Source organism: Stegodyphus dumicola, chromosome 1 (assembly GCF_044657685.1).
Source record: "Stegodyphus dumicola isolate Sdum_Otavi_A_Nest chromosome 1, ASM4465768v1".
NCBI lineage: Eukaryota > Metazoa > Arthropoda > Arachnida > Araneae > Eresidae > Stegodyphus > Stegodyphus dumicola.
Window position 1 is genome coordinate 36,055,271 of NC_140768.1, and position 27,338 is coordinate 36,082,608.

The 27,338-nt window shown below is 33.1% G+C and overlaps 1 protein-coding gene across 3 annotated transcripts in view; it reads right to left on the bottom strand.

Moving 5' to 3' along the window:
* LOC118195320 (ammonium transporter Rh type B-like) overlaps positions 1-25,957 on the bottom strand; it is a 49,369-nt gene extending 23,412 nt beyond the window's left edge. For 2 of the 3 annotated variants that reach the window (XM_085813939.1, XM_085813946.1), the window contains exons 1-3: positions 25,710-25,957; positions 19,603-19,786; positions 12,498-12,648 (exon numbers count right to left, since the gene is read on the bottom strand). In XM_085813939.1, the coding sequence (XP_085670065.1) occupies positions 12,498-12,648; positions 19,603-19,786; positions 25,710-25,884 (510 nt within the window). In that variant the 5' untranslated portion in view covers positions 25,885-25,957. The remainder of the gene's footprint in view (positions 1-12,497; positions 12,649-19,602; positions 19,787-25,709) is intronic. The other variant, XM_035366618.2, reaches the window with a different exon arrangement.
* Between the last annotated feature and the right edge of the window lie 1,381 nt (positions 25,958-27,338).

Genomic DNA, 27,338 nt, shown 5'->3' on the forward strand with positions numbered 1-27,338 from the left:
CCACGAAAGTACAGACATATCGGACAATGACAAATTAATGTGCTTTGTGAAATATAATTTTGAGAATACATCTAACGAACAATTTCTGTTTACAAAACATTGAATTCGAGAAAACTAGAAGAAGAAAATTTTAACTTGATTGATGCTTACATCAGTCGAATTGAGTTACAGCCGAAAACGCGAACGAAAACGTCGCGGAGAAAACAACGCAAGGAGAAAACGTCGGGGTACGAAACATCAATAGAGAAAACATCGCAGTTCTAAAATATCGTGGTTGAAAATTAAGAGGTTCAAAAACTTCGCAGTTTAAAAACATCGTCGAAAGTATCGTGGTAAAAAATAAAGTACCTGCAAATCATCGCATGACGATAACATCGCATACATGCGTATTTCAAATCGCATAGTGACATATTATGTAACTGACATTCATCATAACTAACAAATCGACCTCCAAAAAATTAATTGCACGCCATACATGAAAATGTTAACGACACTTTAAAGATAAACGGGAACAAAATAATATTGCTGCGTGCGTACGGGTTCGTAATGGATTGAATGCACAAGTCGATAAAAAGTTAATAAAACTTATTCTTATCCCAAGAAATGAAACAAAATGCTCAAATTTTCTCAGAAATATTCGTACAACATCACAATAGCTTGCATTGGTTACATTTTAAACTACTAAAACGTTAAACAGAACACAATTGAAAGCAGAGAAAGCTAATCCGATCTCACCGCGAATTCGCTACAATCAACAACAAGAACTAAGTAAACAACTGAACTGAGATATTTTCCTCCGGATTTTATAAGCTTTTTTATTATGCACGAGAACATTTTCGTATTTTCTCGATTTTTCTGGATAGCAAAAGAGTACAATTATGAGATATCTATTTATTAAATGCGCGTGCTCCTGTATTTTAACTTTTCGGGCGTAGCTTTCTCTTCAAATAAGTCTCGTGCTGCATCGCACGAGGATATAAAACAATTTAATTACAGTTTTCTAAAAATAGCAAATTAAATACGAAAACCGTAACAATGTAATTTTAACTTAAACATTATCATATTAACAAATGTGAAAGAAAACGATTTGATCATTAACTAAGCAATTTTTATAGAGGTAACTTCATGCAGTTCTTCCTTTTTCCTTTGCATATCTTCCTTTTTCTAAGTATTTTTAGACTGTAATTTTCATGAAAAATTATCAGTTAAATTTTATAGGAAAAAGCTTAATTTATTAATTACCTTTGTTAAGTAACTATATAAATTTAAAATTCTATTGAGCTTTTTACGTTGCATTAATTTTCTACTCATTTTCAATTTTTAAATTCTTAAGTTTTCTTCTTATTTTTCAGCAAAAATTTATTAGTTCGTTCAAATATATGAAATATAGAAGTAAAAGATCATACAGCGTAAGAAGGAAAGAGGGATTCTCTTTCCTTCTTGCGCTGTATGATCTTTGTACGAACATGCCTTTACAACTTTCAAAACCTGAAAACACATGTGTGCGATTTTATCGTCATGCGATGATTTATAGGTACTTTATTTTTTACCACGATACTTTCGACGACGAAGTTTTTGAACCGCTTTATTTTTGACCACGATATTTTGTATCACGATGTTTTAGAACTGCGATGTTTTTCCCCACGATGTTTTTTACCACAGTGTTTTCTTGCGTTGTTTTCTCCGCGTCATTTACGTCCGCGATGTTTTCGGCAGGCGTCTGTGAAGACCTTTTTCCAAAAATAAAGGCTGTGGTAACATACACAGAGAAGCCTTAGCCATAAAAAAGTGCCATTGCTTTCGCAAACTACTATGCAAGAACATATAAAATATATAAATTGTGTAAAACATCATCCCTTGAAGTCCAAGTTATTCTGTGCATTACGTTAAAAACCATATTGAAAGAAATGGATAGTGAACATGAGATCTTCGTATACATTAAGATGTACTACTGTTATCCAGGCGGAATGTTTTGAAGAGACTTTTGGTAATGAATGTGGAAGTTTTAATATTTGTAAACAAATATCCCCCCAGCAACTAAAGATGCAATATTTGAATTTAAAGATAATTTTGTAATGTTAATTGGTTGAAGAAATTATCTTACCTTTGTGACATTTTTTTAATCAATTAAATCTTTCGTTACATACAACAATGTAATTGTATTTGAAGCGCAAGGAGAGATGGAAACTCAATGAATAATCTCAGTCGTGGACCTTTCGTGTGGAGGCAAGGAATTACAAAGCTATTAGGTAGTTAACTGATGTGCAAAAAGAAAACAATAGTAGTTAGGATTGCACACAGTTCTGAAAAAACCATTTTCCTCCAACTCCTAGCAACAAAGGATGGATTAGAAAGACTTTCACCAATAATATAGAATTAGAATTAGTATTATTGAACTCAGATACTGAATCCGTAATCGAAACTGTCTTCAGATACAGCGCTTGAAGACAGCTTCCACATAATACCATTTTTAGATTTTTGGCTGTCTCGTCGTCAAGAATATCCTTTCTAGCAATTCAAAAGGCAATTATGCTACTAATGTCTTTTGTTAAAGCTTACAAGTGGGAAACAGCTTTTTCATACTCATGTTTCTAAAAATAAAAAACTAATTAGATGTAGAACCAGATTTAAGAATAAACTTGCCAACTTTTTCCCGACATTCTAATTAACAAACAATATCATGACTGGACAGTGAAACTTTCTTATTTTTTATTTTTGAATTTTCTTCCTTTTTTTCCGCATACCCTCGTGGTGAAATTGGAAGCTTATATCGAGTAACTGCAACTGCATTTATACCGCCGCCCGTGAACGTAATCACATTCGGGGACTGGCACAAAGTACCAGTTGAAGTCACACGAAGATGACGTTAAACACACCTGTTGGGCCCGGGGTCCCACATCCCCGGGACACCAACAATTTTAAGCTCCTCTGCTAAACGCTCAAGTTTAGCTAAACCCTCCGCTAAACACGGACCAGTCAGAACCACCGTCCCGGCCGGATCGAGACCACGGTGGGGTAGGCCGGTGACTGGCCATTCAATTTGGCTACCTGCCAGCACGCCCCTCTCCTTATGCTTTACATGGAATACCAAGGACAGCAGTGACCAGACTCTCAATGGTCCATTTTGCTGTTTGGCTACCAATACCCTGGTGGATGAGAACTTACACCTCCCGAACTTACACCCACGAAGAGCGAGTATTGGACCCACCCAATGGACCATCGGGAACCGCCAAGTTCATAAATTTTATACCCCTGTGGCCGAGACTGCGTAGGTACAGATCCTAGCCAGTACTGAACAGAGCGCTCTGCGTCGACCCCCGGGGGGTTATATAGAGTAAGCTCGACGTAAGACGGCGTCGAGTAAGCCCCTCGAATACGCGTCGAACGTATTCGAGGGGCCCAGAATTCTAGTCACGGCGAGGGCGTTGCACATATTTCACGTCTGCTTAAAAAAAAAAAAAAAAAAAAAAAAAAAAAACTTAATTAGAATATACGAGGACCCTGAACTAATAAAGGTGGTGGACGATAATTCGTCATCATCTGGATTTGGCGACTGGGTCCCCTAATCCCCAGTCGCTCTTTAAGTCGGGGAGTATATAAGGTATTTTCTCCATTCTTTCCGAATGCCTTCGTGGTGTAATTGGGAGCATACTCGACTCGTTTTCAAGAGGTTTAGGATTCAAGTCCCGGCAAAGGCACAACACATTTTTCACATCTCCTACTTCAAAATAACCTAATGACTCTACAGTATTTTTGTTAACTTTCTTAATGAAGGAAAAATATTTAACATTTTGAACATTAAAATTTGTTCAATTTACTAATATACTATAAACATTTTTACTGGGTCACGCAGGAAAAATATTAAAACAACTAGGTCACAAGAAAAACTAAAAAAACTCTACCCTGAGGCTTTGTTCAAAACTGATGTTTACACCGAAAGTGATTAAATGATTTGGTGATCTTTATCACCTGAAGGAAAGATTACGCAGCAACTGCAAGGATTATACCAAATATTCTTCCCAGAATATATACCGAAAGTGTGTATCACTAGTCAATATATAAACTTAACTACATTGGTAGCGAACTATCGTTATGTTTAAAATAGTACAACAAAGACTTGGAAAGGTTTTAAACCAGCTTTGTACTAAATAGGACTTTAAACATAAGGAGCACTACGTTGTGCTACAAATAACCTTTAACTGTGACAAGGTAAATTAAACGATAACTGTCAAATAGTAAAATTTTAATGTTTATAAGTAGCCTAGGACTACATCGAGACAATAGCTTAAGCTTTAGTCTGGCTCAACCTAACTTTACTGGTGTGTGAGTTTCAAAGTAGCATTCGGCTGCGAGAGATTTGCAAAGCCGATCGATGTAACATCGCCGAACTTCCGTGATAAAATAAGACTAATTGTCTTTTTCTTATGTTTATTTTAAAACTTAACGTAGGCTTTCTTGGGTAATTGAAAAGTAACATTACATCATTATTACAGAAGAGTAAAGACGCTTTCCCGACGCGGGATGCATCTTACTACCTCGGCATTTCTCAGACAAAAGCCACGTTCCCGTTTCTTTTACCAGATTAATAATGGAAGTCCTGGCAAGGGGGGTTTCTTCATCACTTTCAGGCCATCGCGGCGGACACGGTGTCCGCCGATAACATCGCGGCAAAATCATCGCGGGCGAAACGTCGCGGAGAAAACAACGCAAGGCGGAAACGTCATGCTACAAAACATCGTGGGAGAAAACATCGCAAAGACGAAACATCGCAGTTCTAAAACATCGTGGTACAAAATATCGTCGTCGAAAAAAAAGCGGTTCAAAAACTTCGCAGTTTAAAAATATCGTCGTCGAAAATATCGCGGTAAAAAATAAAGTATCGACAAATCATTGCAGGAAGATAACATCGCAGACCTGCTACTTTCAGGCTTTAATAATTTTAAATGGATATTCCCATAATGATTTGTAAGAGTGAGATGGAAAGGAAGATAATTTTTACTTTCATATTTTTTATTAACTAATCAATTTTTGCTGAAAAAGTTAAGAAGGAAACTTCAGTTTATTCTTAAGTTAACAAGTTTATTCTTAAGTTAACATTCTTAAGCAGAACAAGAAATATTTTTCATTATAAGAGTATTAGATTGACAAAAGTGAAGAAAATAATCTCATAATTAGCAATTTTTTATAGATAAGGTCATGCAGTTACGTAGCTTCCTTTTTCTAAACATTTTTAGATTATACTTTTAATGAAAAATTACCAGTAAAAACTTTATAAAAAATGATTTATTAATGACCTTTGTTAGTTAACTATGTCAGTTTAAAATTCCATTAAATGCTATAAGTTGCCTTAATTTCCTATGCTTAAATTTCCTTCTTACTTTTTCAGCAAAAATTTATTTGTTAATAAAAAATATGAAAGTAAAAATTATCCTTCTTTCCATCTTGCGCTCACAAATCATTATGAAAATATCCCTTTACAATTATTAAAGCCTGAAAAAAGCATGCCTGCGATGTTATCGTCATGCGATGATTTGTAGATACTTTATTTTTTACCAAGATATTTTCGACGACTATGTTTTTAAACTGCGAAATTTTTGAACCGCTTTATTTTGGACAACGATATTTTGTATCACGATGTATTAGAACTGCGATGTTTTCTCCCACGATGCTTTGTATCACGACGTTTTCGCCTTGCGTTGTTTTCTCCGCGACGTTTTCGCCCGCAATGTTTTTGCCGCGATGTTTTCGGCTGTAACCGCGGACACAGTTGTTCGTTTTTAAGAGAAACAGAAAGTTCTCAAATACTCGTATAAACCTGATGTTTTGTCACACCGGTATAATTATATTTAGGTAGAGCTTGGCAGAATTTTAACACGCTACTGGCGATCCAAAACCTCCCACAGCTTAAGTACCCTACATACTAATTTGCATTCTGGTGAGGTTAAAGTAAAGATCAAAATAATAATAACTAGCTCTTTTAACATAAGAACGTTACACACATATAGAAATCAATTAATTTTAGCCGTAATCTTTTTATGTGATTAAATAAAAATGCCTTCAATTTACTATTTCACATGTCCATTCTTCACAGAGACTTCCTGGAATCCCATCATTTCTTCTCGGAGATCCTATATTTGTAAATTTCAAAAGGATATACTTGATATTTTTTTTTTATCAAGAGAGCAAAGAGAAGACAGATTTCACTTCATCTTCCCCAATTGCTTTACTAACTGTGTTTACGTGCTGTAGATTGTCGGCGCTTAATTTTATTTGCAGCTTTTATTTGAACATATTTCTACTACTTTTGTTTGAATTTACTTACGTTTTTACTTCCTAGTACGAAGTAAAAAGAAAGTATTGTAATCGCGAAAAGTTTCAGGCAGCATATTTCAACGAAAATATCCATTTTGACCGCTATCGAATGCAATTTAACGATATTTTTGCGTGATATCTGTACGTAAGGACAGAATAAAAGACTCTTTTTCTTCAAAAAAATTATAAAACTGCTTTAAAATTAATTCTGAAGAGAATTTTTCGTGGCGTCTGTACGAACGTATGTACGTACGTACGTATAACGCATAACTCAAAAACGAGTAGCCTCAGAACGTTGAAATTTTGTATATAGGACTGCTATAGCATGTAGATGTGCACCTCGTATTTTGGTCGCAATCGGCCGCACCAAACGTATATAAATATATTTATATATATATCCACTCTGTTACCCGGCTCAGTGATCTCAGTTTTACTCTTATATGTTTGTAAATTGTACATTTTTTGCTTTAAAAATGATTGAATTATGTTGTTCTTATCTTCCGGTTAAGGTTTTTATGCCTTTAGTAAATCTGCATGCAATATTTTTAGAATTATCAACAATTTTAAAGTTGTTTAAGTGCCGCTAAGCTTTTTTTATGGCGGCCATTGTTTGTTTACATTTGGAACAGCAGACTAGTGGATTTGTTGCCAATCTAGAGAAACTTAGCTTCGCAACAACAAAGATAACGCATTCATTTATTATTGCCAATTAAATCATGCTTAACTCTTTCTCGAATTTATTTGAGGAAATAAGAGTTTGAGATTTACTTCGTAATTTTTAATATAGATATTTTGAGTTTTTATGTATTTTTGCCTTCTCGCGAAGTGAGAACTGAATTAATTGAATGAGAAATACTCAATCGTCTGTGAAAAACTGTTTCTTTTTTGTTTTGTTCTTTGCTTAATTTCTTTTATACATTGTTCTAGCTTTATTATTTTGTACAGAATATGTGGCAACGATTCGATAATTCTTTAAATGATATACATTTTGTGCATTCTGAGTTATAATATGAATGAAATATAATACTGTTAAGTAAACCTAGCGCTAGAGCGTCGCTATGGTAAACAAAGTGAATTTTAAAGAATGCATTTATTCTATTGTGGTTTATGCGCTGTCGGCGAAGTAGGTTTAATTCAATCTAATAAGTTTAAATAAAATGCAAGAAAAAATGCGTATAATTTAATATTCCGTACAAGGAAGTCATGTGGTGTACACATCAGATTTTTTTATTAAAGATTAAAGAAAATGTCGTCTCAAATTTTTGGGCGTATCATAATTGACAAAAAATATTGTAAGTAAGCAGCATATGTCACTAACTACGGAAAATCAACATGTTTCTATCAAAATATACGCCATTTGTTACATTTTGAGAGAAAAATGGTGTGCCCTATAGAGAGGGACATATGCTGTTTTGATATGATAATTATTTTCACCAGACGCTAACCTGCCAGTGATTAAATTAAATCTCACTAGCTGGGAAGTTAGTATGAGCAACGACTGATTAATCTTGCTAATGTCTAAATTTTAACTTTCCAACTCGTGCGAAATAGTAGACCTTTAGCAAGTCAGCTGGACAGCTTACCTACGCCGTGTCCTCCATCACCACAAGTTTGATTTGTGCTGTTGTTACCAATCTACTTGTTTGACAGCGGTTAGACACAATGGCTTACGATATTCATCGTGGCAAGCAGTCATATGGACTTGTCGCTGGCAAGAGCCTTGAGCACCAAACAGATGACAGCATGACTTTAGCTCAGTTTCGCCCCCCCCCCAATCTTGAGAGAGAGAACCCCGGGGGGGGGACTGGTCCAAGAGTCTCCCACTCCTCTTCCCCTAACATCAACGTCTGGAGAGGACTTTCGACTCGCCGTATCGTGCCGCCATGCCGCGCAGACACTATACATTTACAAACATCCATGCCTTCTCCGGGATTCGAACTCGAGCCCTTCAGTACGGAATCAGAGTCAGTTTGATTTGTATTCGCCTGGAATGAGTGATTTTATTCCGAAAATGATAAATAGAAGCATAGTGTAACTTTAAAAAAAATATGTAGTTTATTTCTTGTGAGGTTTGGATTACAAGTCGCGCCTAATGTTGGCACATGAAATTACAATGTGATAAAAATCTATTCTTGTTGCTGCATATTATTTTAAAAAGAAGGTTGTTTTATAATTTGATCTGTATTTAGGTTATAATATTTAAGTGAATCGCTTCAATGACAGTTTTTCAAATCAATTGAAAACTGGCTAAAGACGCGAAGATTTTATTAACGGAAAATAAGCAAATTCAAATAACATTTAAGCTACTTAAATCCTTATTTTTACTCATTTTAGTTTCTCCTAGTGTCAGAGTCTTTTACCAATTACTCTTCTGAAGTGTTTGGAGTTTTTTTTTTCTGTTCAAGTACTCTGACACTCAATTGATTTTCTATTTAAGTTACTGAAATCTTTACATTTCTGCCTTTCACGGCTTGCTGCTGTGCTCTTACAGATGCATTCATTTCGAAGAAAAAAAGGTTAGAAAAAATTAACTCTGAAATGCTAAATTAAAATTAAGCAAGTAAATGGAATGATTCCAGACTGAAACTTATTTCTAACATTTTTCATTGAGATACTGAAACATTTTAAAATACTAGGATTAAAAGTAAGTGAATTTTTCCATTAAGGAAGGAATTCGAGGAGTAAGTTATGCAAATAAATAATCAAAGACACATGAGTCGAATACGAGATTTTTTTCAGGACTGTAACGGACTATAAATACTCAGGAATATAAATAAATATTAAATATAATATAATTTAAAGTAAAGTAGAAAGAACAAACGATAAAGGACCTATGTGGTCAAAAACTTTGCGCATTGTTCTGTAAAATTAAGGAAATTAAAAGATAAATTCTAGTACGCACGCTAAAAAGCTGCTTAAATACTGTGGTTCCGTGAAAACTTTAACATAAGCAAAATTAGTTGCAATGAAATGTGTTAAAAGAGAAAAATACAACATTTGATTATTTACAAGTAAAAATCAACAATAATAGTATGCTATATGCTAAACCAATTAAGTAAATTTAAAACATAGTAAAAGTATTAACTAATTAATCGAGTTAAAAATAAAATTAAGAAGCAGTAAATGGTCGATTAGCCCAATTCGAAGTTCACTATGGCACGTCAGGGGAAATATTTTTTTTTAATGAACTTCGAACTAAGCTCTAACCCCATCACGCGTTTCGCCGAAACAGACAACTGAAACTGTACGCGACACATTTTTCAATTAATTAAGTAAACTATGTCAAAAACTTAAGTCTCAATTCTCTGTTCCAATTTCCCGACGCGTCCGCTTGAATTAACACATTAAGGTGTAATAAAGATAATAAATAAATAATGGAATGGAAATGTCGATGTACAGAAAAAAAATAAAAATAAATAGCGATATGCTATTAGTCAAAATATACAAGATCTTATGGGTGGACCTGCAAGCTTAAAGAGTTAATATTTTGTAAAAGTACCTAAAATTATTTTTAATTCAAAACGGAAATGATAATAAAATAGACTAATTGAATCAAGGGTCTTTCCAAGACCTAGAAAAAAAAAATTTTAGAGAAATAATATTATTAAAAAACAGACCTGTATCAGTGCCGTCTTCTTTGGTTAACGATGAAATTCGAAAAGGGTAGGTAAACCCCGAGCGTGCTTATTGCTTTCCAACTCGCAGGATGACGTAGAAAGGGAGGAAATAACGTCACTGGGAAAGAGCCAATGTAAAGTGACTGACCGTTGGCAAAAACACCTGACTCATTGCTAAGGGGGGTGAAATGTGTTGAAAAAGGTTCAGAATGGCGTCTTGTCTTGGTAGTTTGAAGATAATTGGACTGGGTGAAAGAGAAAATGGCTAATTCAACAAAATATTACCTAAAATGGCCACCAAAGTCAGCAGGAAAAATGAAAAATAGTAATTTGTTAATTAAAGTCGTAATTCTTCAAGCTAGAAGGCGTTCAAGCTGCCAGAAACGAAACAGCCCATAAGTTAATAACAGAATAGAATTGGCCAGCAAATGTTTAAAATCTATTTTAATAGAATTAAAAGTATTGTGCCAAATTTTAAGAGGAAAAATAGACGTTGTGACAGGAATTATTTGTACATTTATACATTAGATCTTCAGAATCAGCCATCCACTTTACACCGTCCCATAGGGCTTTAAGCATAAAATTTCATTATCTAACTCAAAAAATCTAAAAAATAATAAGATTAATGCCAGCTTTTTTAACGTATTTTTAATTACTTTTTGAGGAATTAGGTTATTTTTCAATATTGTGACAAAGTATAGTACTTCTTCTTGAACGTGTTTTGTTGTATTGCAAATTCTTTTAATTCTAAGCAGCTGTGAGTAAATTGTATTGAGGATGATTCTTTTAGAAATATTGGAATTCCAGTTGGTTAATTTAACTGTTGTAAAGTTGAATTCTCTTCGTTTATCATAGACTTTCAAAAAATTGTAATCTATAACATGCAAATCAAGGTAGACTATAACATGTTGCACGGTATTTGTAGTATTAAGTTTTAGGCATGAAGGGTAGATATTAGCATTTTCAATCTTGTTGAAGTTGTTGAAGGCTCTTACATCATCAATATATCGAAAGATGTGTTGGTAAAATTTATAATCTTCCTTTTTGAGTGAACGTATAAAAGTTAATTCTTTTGTAAAAAGGAATAATTCACAGACAGCACCACAGACAGTGCTGTCTGTGAATTCCCAGACATTAAAGGTAAATACAAAATCTTTGCATTGGAAATAATGTATTGTCGTGTTCCTTATTTTTATTTGTAACTTCGGTAATTTATCTCTAATTGAACCGGAATAACATCTATTAAAAATAAGCTAACATACGATAAATATTTAAGGAAATAAAATACGTAATCCTCTTTCTCGAACACACTGTGTAAGGTATTTTCTTTCTCATTCTCGTCTGCCTTCGTGGTGTAATTGAAGAGCATGTCTGGCTAGCATCGTAAGTTCCGGTGCATGAGTTCCGGTGAGCACATTTTTCGCATCTCTTGCTCCGAAAATGCTTAATGATCTCTGCAACTGAGTATTTAACTTTTTATATGAAGACAGAAAACTTCAGTCCCGCTTTTAAACATAAGAAAGCAAAATCCAAGTGCTGTGTTCGTTTTTAAACGCAATAACATGATGATAGTTTTTTTCATTCACTTCGGAGTTACTTAAATTATAGTTCAAATTATAGTACTAGTGCAAGTATACTAACAGAAATTAAGTTCAAAGAATAAATTAATGTGTAATCTTCATACAATTATTTTTCAAACGATAATTTCTGTTACTTCTTTAATGCTGCTAGAAACAAAAAGTAAATAATACGGTTAAACTCTGAATGCCCGAATCTATTGAGACTACAATAGGTTCCTTGTTCGAATAATCAGTAAGCAATTTGTTATTAAATACTGTAATATTAACTTCAATTAAGCAAAAATTATTTTTGACCATCAAATAATTTTTTTTTTTTTTTTTTTTTTGGTCTCTAATTTATATTTTCAAACGAATAACAAAAACAAATAACTACAAAATGTAATATCCGTAACAAATACTCCCAATAAATGATTTTTTTCTTTGCATTGTAACTCTTGCTTCATTAAAATAATGACAATAATGACTTTTAACTAATCTTTAATTAAAAACACAATTATTTTGAGTTTAAATACCTCAGTTAGGAATATTATTCTTATACTACCGAATTATTTCGTTCAATCACAAAGCATGGAGTGTTCTAATTTAAATGTAGGTATGATAAAGTAGACGAATTCGGGAATAGTAATTACAGGAAGTCTTAAAAGATCCAGGAATTGAAATCTCCAATTAAAATGAGAAAAATCATTGAAGGACCTGGAAGAATTTTGCGAATTCCTACATCTGTATTCAGTCCCTAAGTCTTCTCCTAATAACTTCGCCGACATCTATTCAACATGTTTTAATGAGTCCTTCTAAGAGATAATTATAGGCTAATTGATGTTCGAATGATCCATGTTCATGCATACATCACTAATAAGCACCAGAATTTATATATTTTATTTGGTTTGTGTTTTACACAGAAAATTCAATGCTGTTACTTTAAATTCATGTTATTTATAAATTTTATCCCAATATAATTTAAATCATAAACATATTTAACGCTTCTTACCTCAAGGAACGTAGACGTACAATATTCACTTGTTGTGTAGAAGAACACCTCTGTCAGTGTGAAAATAACTATCTGTAGAGGGCTTACTTTTCCAAAAATTGCTCCAAGTGCTATGACAGCGCTAGCTGCAGCGAATTCTCCTTTTATGAGACTAATAAGAGCAAAAAAAAAATGTATTTTTTTAATTTAAAAGCTATGGAATGAAAAAAAATTATATATCTCAGAATGTATCTGCTTTTGAATAATCATTAATAATATAATGAATAATTTCAATAATAACTTAGTAAATAGTTATGCTTTAATGTAGCGGTGCCCAACCTTCTGCTCGCTAGCCCGATTAGGTACTATGAACAAAAAATATTTTAAAAACAACCAGTCATTTATATTTCATAATTGTTAAAATATGGTAAGCATTTATAGTTATAAGAGATATCTTGCAAGACGTTATAAAATAAGTGATTGCTGACTGATGAGCTTGATTAGCGAACATGGAATCTTATTGCTTCATTCCGATGTTAGATGGCTCAGCAGGGAACGATTTGTGGAACTTCTTTCGCCAATAAAGCAGTTTTAGGAATCCAGAAACGAAAGTTATAAAGAATTGGACGATAATAAATGTTTATCCGATCGGTATTTTCCTACGGATATAACAGCTAAACCGAACAAACTGAACGAAGTACTCCAGGGAAAAGAAAAAAAACCATTTTTCAATTGACTGGGACTCTAACTGCTTTTCAGACAAAGTTAAATTTGTGGGTAAATAAGATGAAAGAAACAAATTTCACCCATTTTCAGAATTTATCGAGCCATATTAATAACCACAAGGCAATTGAAACAGAGAAATACTCGGAAAACCTAAATGCACCCAAAAATTATTTTGAACTCCGCTTCTCTGATTTCCATAAAGTTCAACCAATGTCATTACTCATCTCAAACCCATTTGCCGAAATTAATATTTAAGATGTATCACATAAGATTGGAAATATGTTTAACAAAAATGTTGATGTTTTGGAAATGTGCTCGCGAGAGGCCAAAGCTTGGGCACCACTGCTTTAACGGGTAATAATTACCATACGTAGTCTTGAAGTTAATTATAAAAAGTAATGCTGATAATTTTAATTATAGTTATATATTTCTTAATTCAAAAACAGCAGCTATATAATTAATACATTTTATTGCCTAGTGTTGATTGAAATTTATATTAATCACAGAGAGACAGTTCAGCTTCATGAACTCAGTTACTTATACTTGATTAAATTTAACTAAGAGAGGATATTAGGTATTACCTACGATAACATCGAATACCGAGGGATGATGCATATCATCATTTATTATATATGGCATACTATACGATTACTGAGCACCCTCTAGGGATCGAAGACAGAACCGCCTGCCTCACGGTTATGGGCTTTATGTAGCCAGCAGCTTCAAGATGACTTGTACTTAATCACGTAATTTGACCATCATAGTGGAATTAAGTAAAAGATGCAGTGCAATTCGCTGCGCTTGTCCGTATGAATTCGTCGATCAAATGAGTTTGTAACGTGTTGTGACGAGTTTTACTTCAAAATGTAAACTGTTTAATTCATACATTTTTAAAACAATCACCAATTAATTCTCGCAAACTTGTTTTTTTCTTAATCACTGGCTGTCAGTATAATTGATTTCAGTAAAATGTTTTCATTTTGTGATAATTTACTTACGTTAAATCATACTTGGGTAATGATGTGCATTTATAAAGCCAGTGCATGCAGGTCTCCCTCCGTCTATTAAAATGAATACTAAGTGCATTGTTATTTTGTTCAATTAGTAATTTTAAGCGATAATCCCAGTTTGTTAACTTAAATCCGTGTTTTTGAGAACTAACCCTGGTCAAACCATGAAAAATTATGGAAAGCAGAAATCGAGCCCTCAGTGGATGCTTTGGATGCCAATAAGTGTACAGCAGATCTGTAGGTTTTCGAAATAAATATGTCTCTGATCTTAAAGGAAAAAACAAAATTCCACTATAGCATTACTAATCTTGTTTTACCATACTTGAAAACACAAGCTATTTAAAACGATAGTCCAGATTTAGTTCTATATGAAAACTCGGCATGCTCTACAATATTCTTTAAAAATATTCACACTTCACTATATATCGGAACTTAAAACACAAATGCACAGTCTACAAGCTGCTTTAAGAATTTTCCCATAATTTTATACTAATCTGATTTTGAATTTCTGTGCCAAAACTTTGAAATGTTCTTCACTTGTATCTTAAGGCGTGCATACATAGTTAACGATCCAGGTCTGTAGTACTCCTTTAATACCTTTACAGATGTGTCTTTATAGAACTTTCCCAGTAATTTTACTTTTTGTTACTTACAACTGAACTGCTTTGATAGCACTTTAGTAGTAAGCGGAGGCGGAAGTGACCTCACAGAAAAGGGCGCAGCCATCTTTGATCACGTGACATCATCATCTTAAAACCACGTGATCCAAAATGAAGACGGCCACGCCCCCTTTCTGTGACGTCACTTCCGCTTACTGAAGACCTTCGTTTACTACTCAGGTCCACAAACTGATGGTTGCGGAATCAAAACGTGCCTGATCTTAGTCGTTTGCAAACTGTAGAATAACAGTCTAAAGCAGTACAATCTATATTTAACCTTAATTCCTGACTTCCTCAACTTACTAAGTCCTCAAATGACGAGTCCTAAGACTAATTGTCCGGGAAGTTGAGGAACTTCCTGACTCGACTCAACTGTATTGCTCAATGTCCTTCCTGACTAAGTCCTCAACCGAAGAGAAATCGTAGCCGAGAAAGGGAATTTAAAATGCTTTTCAGAATGTAATAGATGAAATAAATTCAAAGAAGAAGAGAGGGGAAAGTTACAAAAATCTTTATTTAGAATATTATAATGAATTTTCAAAGAAGATAATGAATTAATCTATTTCTATTCTTCAGTTGATTTTTTATCCAACTAATCCGTTGCATCTTTGCCCTCATGTAGGGAATTACGTGCAAAGAGTTGCTTCAGTCTTTTTTTTTTCTGATTTTCTAGTTACACTAACTTCATTTGTAATTGCATTAGAATTACTTGCTTTATTTTTCTTGTTAAGTCAAAAATACTTAAGTTATCAGAACTCCTGTATATTATTTCGTGAAGTTCTAATTTTGAATTTTTACTCATATTTCATACATTCTCAGCAAAGAACTTTCGTTCAGCCAGGATCATTATTATGTTGATTCAAATTCTGTTTCTCAGGGGCGTAGCTAGAGGGGGGCAAGGGGGGCATCTGTCCCCGGGCGCAGAATCCAAGGGGCACCAAACTGATGTTACGACATTTTAGAATTAAATGTTTTCCATCCTTGGCAAGCAGTAGGGGGCGCGAAATCTTCAGTTGTCCTTGGGCGCTGAAAACCCTAGCTACGACTCTGCTGTTTCTGCTCGTCTGATTAACACTACTTAGAATTACATAAAAATTTCTAAATGGCGTTATCGTTGCTGCATTCGTCGAACTCTTCGTAGCTAGAAATTAAGTATAATTTCCGGTCATTAATCCTTCCACAAGACATCCGGACAGCAATACACCCAGAGCAAATTACGACACTTATTTCTTCCCTCCATTTTTTTTTTTTTTTTTTTTTTTTATTGAGTCATTCGCAATGACTTCCTTTTCAACACATGCGGGGATAGGTCTATGTCATATTAGTTATAATTGTACGTTTTATTTGCCTCGACACCACTATATTATTCTGATTCATTACCGCCAACCATCACAGTCAATGAAAGAACTGAGTGCAATGTTTTGCAAATAAACAAAGTTATAAATAAAGTTAATCTCATGGGCAAAGGATATTTGACAGAATGCCTTATCTGAAGGGAAAAAATATATTTGTCAGGATATAAATAACGCTAAATATTCAAACATTTTCGTAAGTTGTGTCACTGCAGTAAAATACGTTTAACCTAGCGTAGCGTAGCTGAAATCCGACTGAAAGAAGCAAGTGAAGAAAAATAACGTTGCGTCCGCGAATGAACAGTCATCTCTAGCATTTTAAAATCAAATTTCCTCGTTCGTTTACTTTTTTAACAGGAAATACATGTTTTACAATGAAAACAAGAGATCACAGGATATTTATTATTTGAAAAATAATGAGCGATTTTGCATGTAAATATGCTGATCTCACATTTATTTTCATTCCATTTATCCTGATGCGTACCACGTAGCCTGATCTTCGTACAACTAATATCTTGACGTAATATCCTGAAAATATCGCTGTTCAAGCAATAACTTCATTGATGAATTGTACCTTCTATCATTCAAGTTATAAAAAAAGAATTGCCTGGAAGTTGCTGACTACAAAAAATGGAAATATCAAAGATTCGAACAAACTATTCAACATTTTGTGAACATCCCAAGTGAGCGTTTGGAGGTCAATCACTAAAACTGACGGTACTTAAAAAAATAATTTCTGAAACTGTAAATGTGTATTCAGATAAAATCAAAATCTGTGTTCAAAGGGCGTTAGATCCAAAGGGCTATTAGTCTCAAAACGGCATTTGGGACGTTTCACTTTTCAAACTGTTTTCGCATTGTGAAAAAAAAAAAAAAAAAAAAGGTACCTAGAGAATTTTGAATAAAGTAGTTCTCCACTCGAATATGGGCATCTGGAAAAAAAATTAAATTTGTTTTATTATCTATTTATTCACATCTTTAATTGCCGAGAGTAGTTATCATAAGTTATCCAAAATAATGTGTTACCCGAAATGACTTCATTCCTATTAGTTCCGGTAAACGGGATTCCGTTGTAATTATTTTTTGTTTGGCATTTAAAGCAAAATATTAATATCAGAAAATATTTTTATTGCACATGTTTCGAGCTATATAATGCTTGTATGCTGCTACAGTGATGACTGGAGAACAATACTTTCGCAGTAGCGATCATTCCCGTAAAAAATCTCATGAGGACACCAGACTTCCTTGTACGGCATATTAAATTTTACACATTGTTTTCCTCAAATCATTCAATCAATTCAATTCTGACTCCGCGTCATGGCAAAAATACATAAAAACTCAAAAAATCATTAAAAATAGTCAAATTCAGAAAAACCTCCAAAAATGTTTTGCCGTAAATTTCAGTTTCTACGCCAAAACAAGCAATGCATCCAACGGGCGTAAAGCTAATATTCAGTGCGCAAAAATTTAAAGTACACTTTTAGTCCAACTAGGCAAAAAGATATTGAAGTTCGTGCACCAACTGACTTAATTCACTATACTACTAAGAATTTCAAATGTAAACAAATAGCTGCCACAATAGGCTTAGCACAACTTACGCTTTTAAATTGTTGATAATTCTACAACTATTGCATGCAGATTAACTAAATTCACAAAATCTTTAACTGGAACATAAGAACAACATAATTCAACCACTTCTAAAGCAAAAAATGGACAATTTACTAACAGCTCACCGAGCCGAGTGAAAGGCTGAGTATACATGTATGTATTGCAATAAAAAAAGGGAACTGTTAGATGTTATAACAGTCCCATATAGAAAATTGGAATGTTCAACAGCTAACCGTTTTTGCTTTATAATAGATACATACATACGTACGTACGTGTATACAGACGTAAAAAAAAACCCTTTTAAATCCATTTTACAAACCGTTTTGGAGAAAAGAGTCCTTTAGTATGTCAGTGCGTACTATTGTCAACAAAAACATCGTCTAAATGGATTAGAGAACGGTCGAAATGGATGTTTTCGTTGAAATATGATACCTGAAATTTTTTGCGAGTACAATTCTGCGTACAAGGAAGTAAAAAGGAGCAAAAAACATGTGAAATATGCATCATATAAACTGGTTAAAACCTATTTTACTATTTTACTCTCTAAAGTGGCATCAGTTCTCTTTTTCCATTTAGAAATGTTTTAAAAGACATGGCACTCCTCTGATCTGTTGTATATCAGCAACAGATCAGATCGACAGATGTTTGAGTTTGGCTGAAATTAAAATATCTGATCATCCATAAGGAAAATTAAAGAAATACTACGGTATGTATATAAAATTACCTGAGACGATTTAACAAGGCATTTTAACATGTTAATGTTTGTAGCATAGTCTTTTCAAGTTCTTTGTCACATTATATTACATTTACCTTAAGTTAAGCTATGTCATTTTACGTTGCGCCTTCAAGGCATTTATCATCAAAGCGAGGCAAGTGCAAACGAGACGAGGCTTATACAAAGGCAAGTGCTGCCTTTGCATTCAAATTTTCAGGTTATCTTCTGCGTGCTTTAACAAAGAGCCAGTTTCTGACATTCGACATATATATTAGTCTTTCAGATCTTGAGAGGCTGAGTGTTTAAAGTGCTATAAATACACTTCTTACAAATTAAAATTTTTATTTTACTTTTTAAATATTATAGCTAATTGATATAATTTATAATGTACTTATATGATATAATTTTATAATATGACAAATTAATTATCTTTATTAATTATCATAGTTACTATAGTAGTTAATAAGAGCATTATTAGAGTTAATAAAAATGTGTCTAATGCTATATATTACATACCTCAGGACAGAATAGTTCCTCCCCCCCCTTTAAAGTACTCTGCAATTTAATAATTAAAATTAGATAAACTATTACAAAATCAAACTAACCTTGGTGTTCATCCAGGAAAATTTAATGCCTCAGAAAATTCAGTCTTGTTTTAGTTTGGAAACAGATGTGTTAATGATTCAAATCTTAAACCATAATTATTACTCATTGCTTCTTATACATACTCCCAATTAATTTTATTTTAATAATAATTACACAGCCTTAGATTTCTAACCTCAGAACATTTAGATTTCAGAATATGAAGCTTAGTAATATAACACTGATAACTGATCTAAGAAATCTTTTTAAAAGTCATAGCAATAGTAATGGTTATAAATAATTGTTACTTATAGTGCTAGAACAGGAACCTAGGAAAACTTCTTTGAACAACTCCATCAAAAATGATAATACTTACTATCACAAAATTGGTATTTTATTTTCAAAGATATATTCGATATTATTGATATCATTCATAATAATAATAATGATACAAATAACAATATAAAAACTAACCTGTAAATATCTATTTTTATTTTTCCATCATTCATATTCCATATGTTTTTGGTTATAATCGACCATTCCATAGAAATAGCTGCTATGAGTAAGTTCATACCCATTCCCATGTAGCCATATTTTCTCAAAAATGCATACAGCAGTCCAACGCCGATGAAGATCATTGCATTGATATCTTGGAACACTGAAATTAAAATTTCATCCAGTAATCATCATAATGTTGTGGTAATATCTATGATAATTAAGGTATTACAATATGTTAGTCCCTTGCTTTGCATTAATTTTATTTTAATTTTAATTATAAATTTAGGCCTACAAGAGGCCGAGCGGTAAAAGCCGCTGAATACTGGTAGTTCGGTCCGGAGTTCGAGTTTCGGTGAACGGGCTGGTTGCATGGGCGTTTTCGTATTTTCCCCTATGTATATCGTTGATACGAGCCAGTTTCCCTTAAAAAGACCTCCACGGGGCATTCTTTCCTTTCTGTGCACTGCCTCAGGGCGCAGCAAGTAATCAGTAAAAAAATATATATAAAGTTAGCTCTAACTTTACTTAATTCTTTCATTTCTGATCAGCTTTCGGAGTCAATATGCATTTCATCTGGAAGCAAAAGACGTTAAAAATGTGCAATACACTCACCGAGACCTCGAACTCGGGACCTTCCGTTGCTAGCCGGACGTGCTTCCCAATTACATTACGAAAACACTCAGTAATGAGAGAGAAAACCATGGGGTTATCATATCTAACAACTTGTGAGGCTAAAAGAAACTTTTTCGAGAAACGAGCTTCTCCTTCTACTACCGTTGGAGAGTTCCTAGCCGAAATATGTCTCGCCGGAATATGAAGATGTCTTCCTTAAATATGCCTCTTGTATATGTTATGTTGAAGTGAAAGGGCCACATAATATTTACCCTAGGTAAGTAGGTATTAGCCCCACACACTAACTAGACAACCAACAACATTCCGGCAACGTTCCTCGAGCCGTGATGAAATTGTGACTCCAGCCAACACTGCAAGTTCTGCCACCGCTGCCTCAAAGAACTGGTTTTTCGCGTAAGTCAGCCAAACAAATAATCCAAAGGCCAAATTTCTGGGACATGTTTCTTTCGAAGCGCTGCTGAGTGTAGGTTGTAAATGTGATACCGATTGTATATTCTCTCCCACTTTAAAGAGTGACTTTGAAGGAGGGGACAGGGTCGTTAAATCCCGGTGGTGACAATTAATTGCCAACTATATTTTTAGTTCCGGCGGTACTATACAATCATTTAGAATTTTTCGAAGAAACCGAAGAAATTCATTATGCCTTCTCCCGTATTCAAATTCACAATCTAATCCAAACAATGTTCGGATAACTCCTGATGTTATTCGGACGTGCTTTCTAATTACATCACGAAGGCACGCAGTAAGGAGGGATAATAATCATACAAGTTAGCTGACAAATGAGTATTATTTTGCAGTTACTGCTTCAAATATTAACTATTTTCAATCAAAACTCTAATTTAGTTTAAAAGTTAATCAGCGAATGAAATAAAAAGTTATAAAAGATAAACATCAGACTAGATATAATTCAATAATACAATAAACAAATCTAATCACAGATTACGAAGCGGGAGAACCGAAGGAAATTGAAACCATAATTCTGTAAATTCTGTAATAATACCTTGGTCCAGTAACAGCTCTTGTTTCCGTCCCCCTCCCTTTCATTTTATTATCCGAATTGCTGGAAAACAATAATTTTGCTACCGTATCTGAACATGTCTACAACAGCCTGTTTACAAGAGGCTCTTCGCACATTTTTTATACGATTTTGCTTTGCTGTAAAAAAACAATGTTCTGTGTGGAATTTTTGTTTAACTGCAACTATATGTTTGAAAGTATAAATTATCGTGCGCTAATTGCCAGTTTTGTTTTCATGCAAAATTTCGCTTTTAAAGAAGCAATGGACGAAAGGCTATGTTTGTGTTCTTTCAGAAGATAATTATTCGTATCTAGTTATCATAAAACGTTGTGAAAACCATTTTTTTCGAACGTCAAAATTTAGCTTCAAATGGAAAAATTCTTCCAAATACGCCGTTACCTAAGGAAAAAACGGAACGTTTCGAATGTTGGAAAAGTAAGATCTTTAATGTTAAAAAGAAAATCCGCCAATTCAAAGGACAGTTGAAATAATCATTTAAATGCTCAGTGTCAACTGAAAACAAAGTGATTAATGCTGATTTGAATCTTAAAAATGCGAAAAAAACATAATGTGTATCGTCTTTCTCTACGATATATAGCCGAATGCAGAACGCGCTGCAGAATATCAGGACAAAAATGGAAAACTGTTATCACAACAGATGAATCTTGAGTATACTTAAATGACCGCAATATCCATTTTTTATCATCAAAGATGAGTAAAAAGTATTAAAATGTGGTTCAAGGAATCTAAAGAAACTTTTTCTAAGACTTTGGAAAGCATTTCGAGAGCAATGGGATAAAATACCTCTTCTGATACTACAAAAGGCTTTATTGTCTTGGAATTTAGTGTGTATAAAGATATTGAAGGAAAAGGGTTATCAAATACATTTAAAAGATAAAAAAAAAAAAAAAAGAAAAAAAAGAAAGAAAATCTGAAATGTTTCAGATTTTAAATTACATCTAAAGGGGCCTTTTTTTAACGTTTTGAGTTTTACCTTTATTTATTAAATATCATGTTCTTTGCACTTAAACCATAAAATTTAGTTCAATAGCAATGTCGCAAAATAATTTTAAAATGAGCATATCTTTAGAATTTCCGATCCACAGTTCGACGCGCTGGAGATAAGAAGGTTCTTTCCCCCGTAGAGTGTTGCCATTGCTCGCTTTGAAATTGTTGAGTTTTACTCAAAAATTCGTTCAAGTTTTACAAAATATGAAAATGAAATCGATAATAAAACAAGTTCCAAATTTCAAATTTGGGATTTCAGATGCCCATATTCGCAGTAGGATTATACGTCATTCAAAATTATTATGGTTCTAGATACCGTTGTTTTATGACAATGCGAGAAATAAACATACATTTACGCAGATTTTTCAGTATTTAATTTTTTCAAATATAATGCAGGGCTCTAACATTTTGTGGCAACAGTTTGAAAAGTGAACCGACATTTATAGGAGTCCGACGCAAAATGCCAAAACGAACGTAATAGTCCTTCGGGACTCAAATCCCTTTGGACTAAAACTTTAGGTAAAATATTTCTGTAATTACAATGAAAAGCGTCTAAAAATGCTCGACCAGCCTCTAGTAATGATAAAATATGAATCTGATTTGTAAAACTGACTTTCACAGGTAAGGAAAATGCTCTTATGTTTTGCAGTATATCCATTAATTGAAACAACATTGTCTGTTTTACAGATTACCGAACAGGGATGCCGAAGCAAACTTACTGATTCAACCTTATAAAATACTCTCAAGGATTAAACAACAAAAATGGAAGTGGGCTTCACATAGCAAGAAAGAAATTTCTACAAACCTATTGTTGACTTGCTGTAATAGGCAAGTGCCTGCCTGCCATTGGAAAAAAATAAACCTATCATTGTCATTAAATAACAAGTAGAATATTTTTTAATAAAATTATGTAATTTTAAATTATAAATAAAAGTAGGATTATTAACGACTAAGATTATAATCATAGACGTCATTAAGTATTTAATGCTGAATTCTACTGTATAGTTATTATAGTTATGAAAAAAATATAAATCTTGTCTTCTACTAATAACCTATGTAATATAGATATGATATGTATGACCATAGTATATAATTGTAATATATTTATGATGGTAACCTTTGATCAAATTAAACTGAACATTATCGTCCTAAATCAAGTGAGACGTACGTGGACGAAGTACTGGACACACCTAAAAATTTCCTTCTGTACGCACCGAAAAATGGAATGAAAAAGGATTTATAGGTTACTCTGAACCTTCTTTATTTATAGAAGATGGCCCTCAAGACAAACCAGTCCATATATTTTAGCCATGTTTAGGTTTTTAAGACCCTCATTTTTCAAAGAAATCTTCTAGATGTTTTTTAGGGTATAAAAGAAATTGTTTGAAAAGAAATTTCTATGTTTTTTTTGACTGTATACTAATCTCCTTATTCTATATTAGTTTTAAATTTTTACCTTGAAATTTTGCCTAAAATCAAACGGCGAACAATAGGTGTACCCAGACCGGGTTCACCGATAACCTAGAACAACTGAGAATCTGTATTCTTTGTTTCTCCGCATCTCATTGGTGAGTTCATTGACAACAATGCTCGTTTCAGCATTCTTTTCGAAGCTCTATTCAATCAGTGTGCCACTTTGGGCACACCCACAGAATTAAAACGATAAGTGCTATCTTCACAAAATTTTACTTGTGTACTCCTCTAGGTCTAATTAGACTGCCTACCTTTATTTTTATGATCAAAACTCTGACTTTAAAAGTTAGCATGCTGGAAAGGATTAAAGGAATTGTGGCCTTTACAGATTAAGAATTTCATGTTAGAAATTAGTGCAATAATATAGCAATTGTTTTCAAAGAGCTACTAATTATACTTTGAGTTAAAAGCATGTTTAATATTTCAATATTATTTTTAAAGTTATTAGCATGTTTACAAACTTTTGGAAAGTAATCTCCGAGTGTATTCGGTAAAAGAATGGTATGAGCAATGTTAAGTTTAAAAATAAACATTGCTTGGAAAATGCTTGGATTTCACTTCAAGTTAGTGTGATGAAAATTAGCGTTCCTGGTACATTTCAGTCTTCTGATTGTAAATGAAGAGAGCTCTTAAACTGTCGGATTCCATTTCCCTCAAATCTCTTGGCCAAAATTTTAATAGAACTTAAGAAGTTAGACTTCGTGTGCTTAGCAAAATAATCCAAACTAATTAAGATGCTACTTCATAGATCCAAAGCAATGATAATGAGCATTCCAACGAACCAAAAAGTCTCTATCTGATTATATCAAATTGTACAATTATTCATTGTAAATATTAGTTGACTAAGAGACAGCTTAAATGTCCTTAATCTATTACTTGTCCGAGAAGGAAAAAAAACTTTAAATTTGTTAACTCCATTCAAGGAGTCAAAAAGGCAACTTTAATTAAAATGGTTTGAAACTTAAATATTACATCATAAAGTATATAAATTTGGTATAAAAAAACTTCATATTTCAAGTCCAGGTATAATTCGTAACATATTTCAAAGATCACAAAATAATCGTGGATTAAAAAGTAATATTTTAATTAAAGTACAGGGTGTTTATAAAGTCCCGGACCCATTTTGATGTTTAATAACTCATAAAATAATAAACATAGATTAAAATTAATAACATAAATGGTTAAATGGTTAGATAGACTCAAAATGTTTCATGACCCTTGTCAATGAACTTCCACGTGTGTCCCCTTCGTCGCACGGATAATATCAAGTCGATATTCAATTTCACGCCAGGTACCGGCAAGCATGTGTTGTGGTGTATGCAATCTCCTTTATATCCGGTCAAATAAAACATCACATACAAAAGTACTAGAACAAACACATCAAAAGTAAACATAAACATTTCAATAGTTGCCAAAAACAAAAGAGAGAAAAATACAATTAATAAGCAGACGATATTTAGAAAAGTACAGATATTTAGACTGGAAAATGAAATTATCCGAAATTAACCACACGCGCAGACGATATTTACAAAAGTAAAGATATTCAAACCTGAAAAGGAAAATATATAAGTTATTCTATCAATAAATGACATAAATTCGTTTATATCTTCATTATTTTATGAGTTATTAAACATCAAAATGGGTCTGGGACTTTATAAACACCCTGTATTATCATTTAACACTCAAATCAAACGCAATTTCTAAATACTTTCAGCTAACGCCAATAATATCAAATTAACTCTATAGTACAGATTATCTGCTAAGTTTACTGAATGATTCCTCAGCCAAAATAATACTGCGAGGTTTATTGAGCAAGATTTCAGTCTAAACACAATACTTCGTAAGAATGCAAGAATTCAAACAAAGCATAACATTTAGCTAGAATCTGATCAAAACTGTGGAATTCGCAATGTCATGGACTATAATCAAGTTAAGAACTTAAATAACTTACTTGGATAATACCTCGGAAGGCTGTTTTCTTTTGGATCTTGACCCCCTTTTTGGGGGTCTTTGTTATGGATGGGGTTACCAGCATCCAGATCGTCACCATATTCAACGATGAAAGCATAGATAAGTATGAAAATAACTTGGATTAGTGTGACAGCAATTCCAAATTTTCCTCTCATCTTCTTCGAAAATCCGTAATGACAGAATAGGAAGGAGTTAAGTCATCAAGATCCTGCTACTTGAGAAAGAAAAAAGAAAATGAACAAATGTGGCATTTATATATGGATCCAAAAGATAATGGGGTAATTACTCTTCATAAATACTCATCAGAGTCAGTTGCAGCTTTGGGTATTCTTTCATTTGTTTATTTTTTTGTAATTTACAATCTTTTCTAAGATCTTCTTAATCATGCTGTATGACAAGGCAAAAGTTTACCACAGTTACAAAAATGAACAATGGATACGTTTTCAAGTAATAGAATGTTTGTTTTGATTGTAAAGAATAACGTAATTATCTTCTAATTAATAAAGGATATTATTACTCCTCCTTTTTTATATAGTCTCTTGAAATTAGGAAAAAGCATAATAAATATCGCAGTTTTCATGTTATTTAATTTTTTCTGAAACAACTGACATGTTTATTTTAAAAGTAGTATATTCTTACACATTGATATTAATAAACTTACGTGCAGCATGTGAAGAACGTTTTGATTATGAAAATTGTGAAATATTATACATTAGAGTAGGTACAAAAGTCAGGCATGAAGAATATACAAAATGTGAATTGTTTAATTTTTTTTCGGGCCCTGCATAGAATTTTTATTCAAAAATGAAAAAGACTATGATGACGACAATGTATTGTTTAGCTGATATATATAAAAATCCTTTTTTTTTTTCACTCTTCGTTCTTAACGAGCATGGTTTTATAATCATTAAGAAACTAATTCTGCTGCTTCAAATGAATGAAATTTAAAGGGTAAAAATGCACCAATTGGCCAATTGACCTTCTAAAAAGTCATTTATTAATAAAGTCTCCAAACGATACCAATCACCGCCGTAAAACTAATCTTAAAAACGTATTGATTTTCAATAACCATAAAGTCTACTAATTTATTAACTGTTTAATTTATCGGGAAATATATTAAAATTACTTTGCATCTTAACTTTTTTCCAAATTACAAAAATGTGTCTTCTCCAAATAATTAGAGATTCAGAAAAGAATGAACGAATTAAAAAAAAAAGTTGTATAAACTTTCTAATAATTACAGGTGGAAGAGTTTTTAATAACAGAAGCAGTTGATTAATTAGATTGTAGAGTCTTTTAGTATGTTTTGGAATCATATACTGTAGACCCTAGCTGAAAAGACTAGAGAATTCTCGCTAAGTCCTGGAAGAAACAGTTCACTGCAGAAGAAGGTTTAAATAACCGCTTTATTTGAACTTAACAGAAAATGCACTCGCTCGTTGCTCATAATGCGTCACCTATTGTGGCCAAATAGCTCAACAATAAGATGTAGGCAATCAAAGTAAAGTAATCTTGAGTACATGACTGGCTCCATCGTTATCCTAAACTGCTAAATCGGCTGCACACAGCAAAGGCGAACCTAGAATATCAATACCATCTAAAGAGAGTG